The sequence below is a fragment of the Passer montanus genome, unplaced genomic scaffold, assembly GCF_014805655.1.
Source record: "Passer montanus isolate IOZ18808 unplaced genomic scaffold, ASM1480565v1 scaffold42, whole genome shotgun sequence".
NCBI lineage: Eukaryota > Metazoa > Chordata > Aves > Passeriformes > Passeridae > Passer > Passer montanus.
Genome location: NW_024369041.1, coordinates 3,146,505 through 3,158,759, shown reverse-complemented (window position 1 = coordinate 3,158,759; position 12,255 = coordinate 3,146,505). Strand labels below are relative to the sequence as shown.

The 12,255-nt window shown below is 39.5% G+C and overlaps 1 protein-coding gene across 8 annotated transcripts in view; it reads right to left on the bottom strand.

Moving 5' to 3' along the window:
- The window catches only part of GRID1 (glutamate ionotropic receptor delta type subunit 1), a 538,060-nt gene that overhangs the window by 86,119 nt on the left and 439,686 nt on the right, over positions 1–12,255 (bottom strand). For all 8 annotated transcript variants that reach the window (XM_039719738.1, XM_039719737.1, XM_039719736.1 and 5 more), the window contains 2 exons: positions 4,663–4,824; positions 3,291–3,410 (listed from right to left, as the gene is read on the bottom strand). In XM_039719738.1, the coding sequence (XP_039575672.1) occupies positions 3,291–3,410; positions 4,663–4,824 (282 nt within the window). The remainder of the gene's footprint in view (positions 1–3,290; positions 3,411–4,662; positions 4,825–12,255) is intronic.

The window sequence follows — 12,255 nt, the reverse complement described above, 5'->3', positions numbered from 1 at the left end:
AAGCTTTATTTTTGCTTTTTCTTGTTTGATCTATTCTGTTCCCTTATCGCTTTACATCCACTTATTTTTCTTATTTTTTTTAAATATACAGATATTCTGGTTGCTATTTCTGAAGGTATTGACAGACATTAGGAACATAAATCATAGTGGCAATCATCAAGCAGTAGACATTTAAGCCTTTTCAGTTTCTCTAGCAATCTTCAACTTCCAAATACCCCAATAAGCCACCACACAAATCTCTATATTAAGCATGAATACATGACACTTTCTAAACTTCCACGTGTACACAGTGAATAGAAGGCAATTACCTGAGCCTTTTGTAAAACAAGGTGATGTACCTTAAGGGACATACCCTGTTCTTTTATGTCTAAACCAAAGAAATTAGAGCATTTTCTCAAGTTTCCCTTTCACTTTAATGTACCTAAAGGAAAAACAAATGGTAACACACAAAATACACAAAAGCCTCTGTGAGCCTTTACTAAAACCACATGGTTTTAGACTTGAGTAAGAAAGGAGAAGACAAAATGAGTTGTGGAATAAAGAAGCTACACTGAGCAATGAAATATATATATTTAGGTCCAATCATAACTAAATCACATCTAGCAGAAGGAAAAATGGTCTGGAGAAAGACCAGATCTGAGGACAACAGGAAAGTGAAGATGCCTCTGCAAAATAGCTCTGAAAAATCCTGCAGATTTGAGTTACCAACTTGGACATCCTCCCAGGAATCTTTCATGGAAGTGATCCCCAAGAAACTTTGTAAGGGATGCTGAGTGTTAAAAGTCAAATTTAAAACTTTTGATTGGATTCCCTTTAAGGTTCAACACTCAACGTTACAGTCTCTTGCCCTACCCTGTCACTAATCCTAAGTGCAAAGATTTCTTGTAGGGTCTGGACAGGAATAAATAACTACAGATGCTTTCCATACATAAATAAAACCATGCAGAAAGAACCCTCTGTTTTCTACCAAAAACACATGCTTCTACAGCTAAACCTGACCAAAGGCTGAAACGGAAGCAGCTGACAATAAATAAGAACTGGTCTCTCACCCAAGTAATATAAATAAGACAAGTATGACTTTCTGAGCCTTAAAAGTACTTCTTAGCTGTAACATATTTTTGCTGCAATAATAAAAAGTCAGGCTGCCTAAATAATTGAACTCCAGTAGTTCCATGGTAATTTTGCTCTAAGAGGTATCATCTCTTCCAAGTTCTCCAAACCTTTGTAGCATATTGCTGACTTTTACTCTCTCTATATATTAGACTGAAAGGATAATTTCCAGAAATTCATTTTAGCTCAGAGCAGTATTCCACAGCCATTAGCTTTTTACCCATCTAGAATTATTCTCCCTTTCAATTTTTGGGAACTCTACAGTATTCTGCATTTAACACCCAAAGAGTTAAGCCTTCCTTTATAAACCACCTAGTAGAATAACCTCAAAGTAGCACACTAGAGATCAAAAGTAATCACCAGTATACCAGGTCAGCCGTTTTAGTAATTTTCCCATTTAGTCATTTTACCTATTTCTTTGCCTCTTTTGAGTGATATCTTGGTTATCTCCACCTCACACCTTTGAATTGTGTGTCAATTTGGTCAGTGTGCTGCACATACCAAAGCGAGAGCATTTGTATCTGTGGTACCATATTTAAAATGCACATTAGAAAACACCAAATAACTCACACTTACACACCCCAGTTTGCCTGTAAGGCTCAAACCTGTGCTCAGTGATGTTCATGCCAATTTTACGGGAAGGTCAATATTGAAGCATCAAGCAATTATGTGACTTAAGCAAAGCCACTTGGGAATTCAGTAACAAAATGGGACCAAAATGAATGTTCCACAGCATCCATGTGCTAGGGATAACATGGCACTGACAGGACACTCAGGCTTTCCTGGACTGGCAGCTGCAAACAGTGGGGTAGTCCACAGCATCTCACACGGCACCAGATACTTTTTTTTGCATACTTGTGCATAAAGTGAGGAGCACACTTCTGTCTGAGAGCCAGGATTGATTCCTACACCTCCTAAACCAACCTTGTTTTATTAAATAGGCAACACTTTTTCCAAAATTAAGACAATAAGATAATCTTTTATAATTCACATAGTGTTTGAAACTTAAGACTTCCTAATTTTCCATCTTCTAGAAATGAAAGAGGACTGAGAAACAACCTTTTCTGGTCACCACAATAAAAAGCCAAACTGAAGCGTTCAGAGGCATGTTTTTGGCAACAGAAAATTTTCAATTATCTCTCCTAGAACTTAATGCATTTCAAATACTTGTCTCCCTTCTGTTGAATTTCTAATAGATATTGCACAACTTTGGCTTCATGTCCAGAATCCTTGTGCCAAATTAGGCTCTGAAGGAATCTCATGTTTAGCTGATAAAGATGATTATGTAAACAAAAATGTCTTGTTTTTCCACTTACACTTCTGTAATTCAGACAAATCAAAGCAAATCACAGAAACCAATGGCCAAATGAAAATAAGAAATCACATATATTTTAATTATTTGTGAAATCCTCTTTGGTCAGCTCTGTTTAATGTAGGACCCATTGATCATACCATGGTAATGTCTGTATTCCAACCATCTGAGCAGTTTAGAAATAACTTACAGCATGGGTTCCAATCAGAACCTCACTGTTCAACTGAGAGTTTCATATATATTTTTGCAGCATCCCCTCTGTCTGAGCATGTTCAAGGTAGCCTTCAAAGAACATGACAATTTATGTCAATAATTCAATGGAACCACTTTAACTGACTCCTAATCCTTGGCAGCCCTTGTTCCACCAGCTACCACCAATAGGTCAATCTTTACTTTTCACAACAGAGCATCTTTCATTTTGGAAATTATCTTCTCCAGAATTTTTTTATTTATCTCAAGTTCTTGCAGCAGCTACACTTAAAACATCCTAGTGTGTTTATGTAATTTATAAATTCAGCTATCTACCTGAGTAAGACAAGTGCCAATTGTGTTGCATCTTCCATATTTGTATTATAGCAATCCTATCTTAATCAACAATAAAACACATAAGCTAAATTGTGGAGGACAGTCACAGGATGCTGATGGCATTACTGCACATGAGAAATAACTTGCAGGATTCCTGCCTACCAATATAAAACCAGTTTTCAAGATTTAAGTGCATAATAATCTAGAAAATATTTCTCATAGAGTAAATGTCTCCTGCAGCATAGCACTAATTCACTCTTGAAGAATAACATTTTCTCCTGTGAGGCAGGATGTATATTATTCAGAGGAAAACAAAAGAGAGAAGGAAGCAGCATATCTTTACCCTCCGCACGTCTTTGCCGAATGTTTCGCTGTAGCTGGTGCCCAGTATTTCAAATTGGACATAGGGATTGGCTCCATCTTCTCTGAACTCCATAACACCAGTTAGCCCAGTTATATGACCCTAAGGAAGTAAGTTTGAGAAATTTCAGAACAAGACATTTGCCTTCATAAACACTCCTCTGCATAAAATGTGTGTCAAATATGCTTAAATCATGTTTACAGTGAACTGAAATGTGGCCCTTGCATGTTCCTCAGTAGCTCAAACCCAGTGCTAGACAAAAGTTTTCAGTTTTTCAATTTTTTCAGAAAAAATATTTTAACACTAACACACCCATTATGTGTTAGTGTTTATGGCTATCAGGTCATTACTGTCCACACAAACAGACCCCAAAGCAAAAGAGAAGGACCTTAGAGGACTGTGAGACAACAGCCCTCCCAGTGCAACTGAGGGCAGTGGGCTCTGTTCTTGGCTTGAGTACCAAGGCATCAACTCCCAGCCCAAAACAAGGGGCATGCCTGCTGTGCTCCCAAGAGAAACATGAAGGAAAGATAACATGGCAACTCTGTGAAACTACCAGAGTTTGATTCTGGCTTTGTAGCAAAGAAATTATACCAAAGTTCAAATTAATTTAGCGACAAAGGATGGCATCATTAGGACCTGTCAGAATGATCAAATTGCATCATTTTAGCAAATTATTTCATCAATATATATTTGGGACCAGAGGGTTTCTTCTGAAAAACTGCAAAAGTTGGTATAGTAACAAATTAGGTTTTTTTATATTATTGCTTGTGATCAAGTTACTTTTACACAAGAAGTTGCCAAGTATCTGCAAAGCCACAGGTCTGTCCACATTTGAGTATTTCAGCATGGTGCAACACAGTGTAACTGTTAGTGACAGCTTAGCCAAATCGGATCCTTTCTGCTCTGCTCTGGGATACAGTACACAAGGAGATCCTTACTAATGCTCAGCTAACATACAAAGCTATCTGAGCTGTCGAAAATGGAACATAAGGCGTAAATCTCATCATTAGTTTCCCCTCCTGCCCCCTCCAAGCTCCTTAAGTTATCCTCCTGCAAAAATGCACGAATCAATGCCCATGACTACTCCTGATCCTACTTCCTCCACAGAAGGCAGCTATGAGAACAGAAGCAGAACACGCACCACTGGACCCACACTGCACTGTGTGTAGCTTGTTTATCATAAATCATATGCTTGTTTAATAACTGTAGATTGTCCTTGGTCGTTATAGATCACTTGCTTGTAATACATCAAAGAAAAGTTGAATAGAAGTTAAAACCTTCTTCAAATGCTTAAATAGACATGAAGTAACTCATTCAATTGCTCACACAATGGTGGTTTGTCTTTTCTCACCTTCTTAATAGTCTCTAGCATGGATCTTCCTCCATTCCAAGGTTTGGTGGATTTCCTCATGCAGTTCAGACTTGCCATGCTGTGCCATTTTCTGTCCTCCAGTTTTCTGTGGAAAGCATTGGCCAGCATGAGCACACTGTCATACAGGTACAGGTTGGAAACCTGCAAACAATAATAAGAATGAGCCTCTTTTTTAAATGTGAGCACCTTCCAAAGAAATTATAAAAACCAGCAGAGAAAATAAAAGAAGGCATAAGAACTAAAAGCTGGGTATGTTTGACATGTTCAACAGTCAAAGCATTTGAGACAAATGTCTGTACTCCAGAGTCCCTCTGTCCAAGGGATTCTGGCACACAGGCATTGCCTGAGTGTTACTGCAATGCAGTGCTGTAAAGAGAGATCACACTCCACATATAAACTCAAACTACAGAGGGAGTACAGCTATCTATCAATGAAAGACAAGGATTGCTACTTTTTCAGCCCTTTCAGCAAGAAGGGAAAGACAGAATGGAATTAAGATCTTGGGGGTTCTATTCATTTGAGCAACTCATAATTTCTGGAACAGCAAAATCCAATACACACACAACTCTTTAGAACAGAAGGAGGAGAAATGACAGTATTATTTTGGTCTTAGCATCTCTTTTCACCAAATATACATGAGACTGGTTATGTGCTTCTTTCTCTGGAGCTACCGAATTTAGCCTCCTTATTCCTCAATTCACATGAGAGGTACAGAAATAAACAATTGATGACAAAGACTCTGGTAAGAACAGAACACCAGACTAGTAACGCTGAGCTGTGTATTTAATTTTTCAAACCAAGACATGTCTAGCAATACATGATTAGATCTTTTGACAAGCAGTGGTATCCATCTCAAATGGTAAAACTTTAGCAGAGGAAGTTGGCTGAGACAAGTGATTTAAAAAAATAATTAAACCTCTTCACCTGTTCCCAGAGTTCACATACACTCTTCTTCAAATGTGTGCACAGGGGGTTAGATTTAGTCTTTACTAAACTCAAATCTTCACTTTACATCATTGGCCAGATACAGCTTTTTATGTTAATACAGCAGCAACAACAACACTAATACTACTAATAATAACAACTTTTCTTTGAGCTGTAGGCTTTAATCATGATCATCCCTGACTTTGCCATTTATCTCCTGGATTTTTCTAGTCCACCTTAGAAAGTAATGCCTAGAGACCAGGAAAGGGTTGCAGGTGGAAGTTAATTCAGCTGCATACTTCCTATAAATGTGACTCTCTAGGTGTCCCAATAAAAGTGTCACTCTATGAAAGCTTAGACATATATTACTGTTGAATCATTGGCTGCAAGTAAACTTCTGATGTCTGTAAGATGCTAATCTTCAGAAACAAAATGTTTCATGTTCCATAATCTGGAGTTTGACGTAAATTGAAAGCCTAGGTACTTTGAAATATCTTCTAGTATAAGTAAATCTGAACAAAAGATATCTAAGCAAAAGTTAATTTTGAAAGAATCAAAATACAAAGAAAAAAAGATATTGCAAGTACACACTTATTTAAGCGACTAAGCATAAAAGGGGATCTTTACATGATAACAATGCAAAACCTATGAGATACTATCAGGGACAATCTCTCTCATCTGGCATAGCTATCTTTTTTCCCTTCTTTTCTTTCCAGCCTTGCTGAACAAGCACTTCACATTGCCTTTATTTGCTATTTTATCCACTTAAATCGTTTCTGTTTAGAATGTTTCCTGAAGTAGCTATATGCCATACTTCCTCTGGTTTCAAGAGAAGTAATTAAGGAGTTAACAGCAACCAAGTTTCTTCTGCTCAATTGCATCTGTTTCCCTATTCTGTAGATACTTCCAAACAACTTTCAAATAAAGCAACCAACCGGATCCTTATTATTCAGGAGGGCACTTTTCTTTTGGCTTAAACAACTCTTCACAGAAAGAAATCCAAACAAACCTCAGATCCCACAAGATACACCACCCCACCTTTCTTAGAAATAGGTTTTAAATACATAAGGAAAAATGCCATTTCTTATAAGCCTTCACAATCCTCTATGCTCCCAACTGAATTTTGTTTTGCATGCTCACTTTTAACTGAAAACTGATTGTCTGTTGCCTTGGAACACCCACAGATCAGAAATGCCTTGTATGTTCTCTGTTTGGCACTGTTCTTTTGCATTTCTGGAAAACTGCAGCCTCATTCCCAAAACCAGCACTTGGTTTGCTAGCAGAGAGCTCTAAAGCAAAATACAAGATGCACTTGGGTACACTGTTTTCTGCTTTTCATGTGCTTGGAGAAGACACCACAGACTGACAGAGCCTGGGAGAATTGCACTGAGGATCTCAGCATGCATAACCTTGCACCCAACTCAAATTACCTCCTGCTGCAGAGCAAAACAAAACAATCCTGTGTTTACCAACCTAATCCTCACCGTTCAGCTAGACCTTTAACGGACTTCACATCACTATTGTTCCATTAATTTCATTTGGAAGAATGCTATAAACTGAGAGACAGCAAGATGGGGTCTGCACAAGAGAAGTCTCCAAAACATTTGTCCTTACTCTACATCTGGAGATCTGTACCAAGGCAGAAGAAAATGTTACACAGAATACACCAGGGTACTTTTTTTGCCATGGAAATAATATTCTGCATGTTCTGTTGTATTATCCACTGGTATTTTGCCACTCTGGTTCTCTTTTGCTGAAAGCCTCATTCCAAACATGAGTAAATGATGCTTTTTAATCACCAAAATTCCTTCCATCATATAATCATACTCTATTTACTCCAGTAAAAATTACATGCATGCATAATTACATTTTACTCATTACTCACTGAAGAGGCAATACCTATGGAAGACTAAGTTGCATCTTACTCACACAATCAACACTTCTATTTTAGAGCAGAAAATATGCAAGTTAGGAAAAAATCCGCATCAAAATTTCCACAATCAAGGCTGGATCTTTAATAGTTAAAAAAAAAAAAACAACACAAGCATTCTGGTCTGATCTCAGAGTAAATTCAGGACTCTAATAATTTTATTTATTACATTTAAAAACAGCAAAATTTCTGCATATGTCATAAATCATATTTGCAATATGAGTTTCCTGTAACCTCCAGAATAAGCTGTAAAAAGAAAAAGGATTCAGCAGACATGGCCTGTATACCCTTGTTACTGCACCTGCACACATATCTTAATTTTCAGTGAACTGTCAAGTTCCCTGTGAGTATGGACTTGACCACTGAAAGGGAATTTTTGAGATACCCAAGGGTTCAGCCGTACTCTGATTCTACCAGTACTGTCAGAGGCATGAGAAAATAGTTAATTTTAAAAATTCATCTTCAGGCAGAATTCAGAATAGGTAGAAAAGCAAGAGAGAAGCTAAACAAGGCAACGTACTTGGCTACTTTGAGTTTTCAAAGCTCTGGAGCATTTTTTAATTCCCCTATTTGGATATTCATAGGGGAACAGATGAAGAAAGGACATATCTTTCTGAAGAGATTTCCCTTAATAGAATAAAAATTCCTAGACTAGAACAAAGTACTTGATTTTGGTCATGTTTGTAGGAAGTGACAGTAATTTTTAGTTCCTCTTTCTCCCCATTGCTGACAGTGTAAGAGCTGGAGGTACTGAAATGGTTTTTGATCTATCTGCTATAAGAATGATGGTGACTGCTTCACCAATATGTTAAAGAATATACTCTGTATATTAATAATTTTAGGCATGTTCTGGTTTATCTTCTGGGAATTATTCCATACTTTATGAAGCTCTTTTTTTTGCACTGAAGAAATAAATCCACCATACACTAGTAGAGCACAGCAGAAATTTTCAAGAATGGAAATCTATCACAGTATTAAATGTCATTTCATAGAAGTTTCTATGTGAATTTCATGAGATTGTCCAGAATTATTTTACTTTTAAAGTTATTTATGAAGAAAGCTCTTAGCTCCTTCAGAGGGACTAATCACAGACAAGTGCTCTTCTGAGAAGGCCAGCAAACCACAAAGACTGACCCCAACTCCTGAGTGGCCAGCAGAGCCAGGAATCCAGCCAGAGATCAGCTGGAAGGCAAACTGACACTGAGATGCCACTACTTCAAAAACTCATTCCCAAGCTGGGCATCTGTACCCTGCTGCTGCCAAAACTGCTCAGTGAGTGGCCACAGCAGTCAGCTCCAAGAATGAAGCAGATGGAAGAGGAGTTCAGAGAAAGTGCAACCTGCCAGAAATGCCTGCTGCCTGAGGAGAGAGATCATGGTAACTGCTATGCACACCCCAGCATACCCTAAACCTGTGTGTCAACTTCCACAGTTCAAGTACTGCCCAGTGCAGTTGCACATTTGTGTCTCTAAAGACAGAGTGCATCTTAGCAGGAGCAGCAAAGATTGATGGTTTATTTATGGTATAATGGTGTGCTAACAAGGATATTGTTAGAGCAGAGGGACTGAAAATTTGACTTGTTTCGTTTTCTTAAATAAGTTTCAAAGAATGGCAGAATTTCTTGGGTTGGAAGGGACCTTTAAGATCATCTAATTCCATCCCCCTCTGCTGTGGGCAGGAATGCCATTCACTAGACCAGGTTGCTGAAAGCCCTGTCTATCCTGGCCTTGGACACTGCCAGGGATGGGGCATTCACACCTTGTGACTGGAGGATTTGCCAGTGAGGACTGAAGCAAATAAGTCATTGAGTACTTTAGCCTCCTCTTTATCCTGTGTAACCAAGCTCCTATTTCCATTCAGAGGGTTCATATTTTTGTTCATTTTCTTTTTATTGCCAACTGTACATATAGAAGATTTAGGGTTTTCTCTCGACATTTGTCTGTGAGTGGCCACAGCAGTCAGCTCCAAGACTGGAGTTTGTGGCCAAACTTAATTCTATCCAGGCTTCAGTTTTCCAAACCTGATCCCTGGCTGCTCAGACAATTTCTCTATTTCTCTCCAGCTTCCTGTCCCAGATTCCAGTCTCTTTAGAGAGACTTCCTTTTAGTGTTTTGTGTTTGTCCAGGATGAACACTACTTGTTCATCCATGCAGGCCTCCTGGCATTTTTGACTGACTTCTCTTCCTTCTGGATCCTCCTCAGACCACTCCAGGCTGTATCACTGCAGCCCACATGGATCAACAGCAGCAGATCACGGTCACTGGGCTGTAGGAGGCCTGGTAGGCTCTCAGTCCCATCCCTGGTACAATGTCATATCAGGAACCAGGTGCCTCTGTGTCTCTCAGAAGAAAGTCACCTGCTGTCTTTTCTTAGTTGAGCCAGACGAGGAGCATTTGAGGCTGCCTTACTCAGCTCCAGCCTCTCCCCTGATGTGAAGGGTCTTTTCAGCCTGCAAGTGGTCAAGTGGCTCTGCAAGGGCATGTCAGGCTTTGGGGAAAGTCTCTTCCTCCTGCAGCTTTTGCAAGTTTTCACTCTCTTCTCCCTCCCAGCAGGAAAGTTTGGATCGGTTTAGCTGTGGGTGCACTGCAGACTGTGCTTGGAGCCAGCTCTCCACCTCCTTCCCAGCCTCCCTGATGTTCCTGCCCCTTTCCATGGGCTCCTGCAGCTCAGCCAGGTGTGTCTGGAGGTTCCATGCCTGGACACACCTTTCACGGGCAGGGGCACCGGGAGATGGGGCCCGGCCACTCCTGGAGACTGAGGCCTGCACCGCGGCCTCTCCCTGCAGCAGCCCCAGCTGGTGGAGGCTCACAAAGTGCCACAGCACAGCCCTGTCCCTGCCACCACTGTCCCCAGGGCTGCCTCGGCAGGCTGGGGGCTGCCTGCTGTTTGTCCTGGTCCTGCCCACAGCCATCAGCCTCTCCCACTGTGAGACAGTGCCTAAGTTATAAATACACACTTGCTGCTCGGGGAGAGCGGGATCACAGCCAGCGCTCTGGCATTCATGGAAACACAGTCAAAAAACAAACGTTCATTAAAGACTCAAATGTCAGCCTCCAACTTCCAAAGGGCTATTTATTTATTATCCCTAAGGCAAATGAAATAAAATGACTAAAATTCTCCTACAACAACCAAAAAAACAGGCCTCAACTGTATATTTATTTGAGCCTTCTCAAATTCCTTCCTGACAGTAAGAAATCTAACTAGTGTATTATTTAGTGTTTTGCCCATTCTAGTTTTAAGTATCTCAATGAGCTTTCCGAAGAGTTCTTTGTAAGACTGCACTCTCAGAATCTCTTTTAATTGATAAGCAGTTCTTCTTTCTTTTTTGATTTTCTCCTGTTTTTACACAGTTACACATATCACAACACCCTTCCCTTCTTACAGGTCCCAGTCTCTGAATGTTCACTGTCCTTCAGCTATTTATTGTGGGCATTAATCATTATGAGTGTTTTCTTTGCCAGTATGTTTTGTAACAATGTGTCAGCAATAATACAAGGCCTGGATTACCCTGTAATGCTCAAGTGTGTTAGCTGGAGGCATTGGCTTCACTCACTAAACATCTCAGGAACTTGGCACAGCTAACACTAACTATGCAAGGAAAATCTAGTAGAAGTGCCTCGATAAAGAAAACTGAACATAACCAAGAATCAAACAGAAGGACAAGAGGCAAATGCTGGAATTGCAAAACAGGGTAAAAGATTATAATTTTATCCTACCTCATTTATAAATAAATATAGATACAAATTAGGTTCCAGAGGCAATAACAAATGCAAAATGGAGGTATGGATGCTTTCTTTGAGCCACTACTGTCTGTTTCCTGATTGAGCAGTGAACAAAAATTCAATGAAATTATTATGCAAATAGAGAAATCCATCAGTCAAAAGAGGCAGAGAGGAAAAGATCATTGCAGAGCCTACCTGGGGTTTTAGCCTCCAGCATGATCACAAAATCCCCCATGGCCACGGGACACCCACAGTGCTTTGGGGTTTTTAATGAATTCTTCTGCTAACACACCTTGTAGAAAACACACATCATTGGGCTTCAGGGAGAGATTTGTGCTGTGCAATGGGCAGTAAAGTCAGTTCAAGGATACTTTACATTCACATTGTACTCAGAAACAATTTCACTGTGACTGAACATCTGGCCAAAAATCCAAATTAAACTTTGCTAAAGAGACTAGCAAATATAGGTGTGCATCAAAAGAAAAGGAAAAATGTGGCTCATCAATCCTTTATGGGACAAAGTGAATGCTTTAATAGGGTTTAATCAATATTTACTGCCCCTCAGTAGCACTCCACAGTTGTGTAATAATAGCAGTGTTAACAAGCCAAATGAGAAGAAGGCCATTTAGTTGGACAAAACTGCAGGATCAGGCCCTTAAGCTTAGGCACTCAAACACATCCTAAAAAATAACTTCACTTACTGTAATTATATTGCAGTGACTCCTGAACAGAAAATAGATCAGAAATAAAAAAACTCAGCTTTGTAGGAGCAACTGCTAAGAGATGCCTACGTAGATATCTGATGGACACACACTGAAGAATGGAATTTTTATTCAAGGAGAAGATCATCTCTTTCAATGAATATCCTCCCACACTTCTCAATGTCTCCTCAAATATGTCCAAGCAATGCCTGGAATAGCTCTTCAGTACAGAGGCTGGACTCAATCAAGAATAACCTCATTAATTTTGCGACACAGTATGCTGAGGTTTTATTTT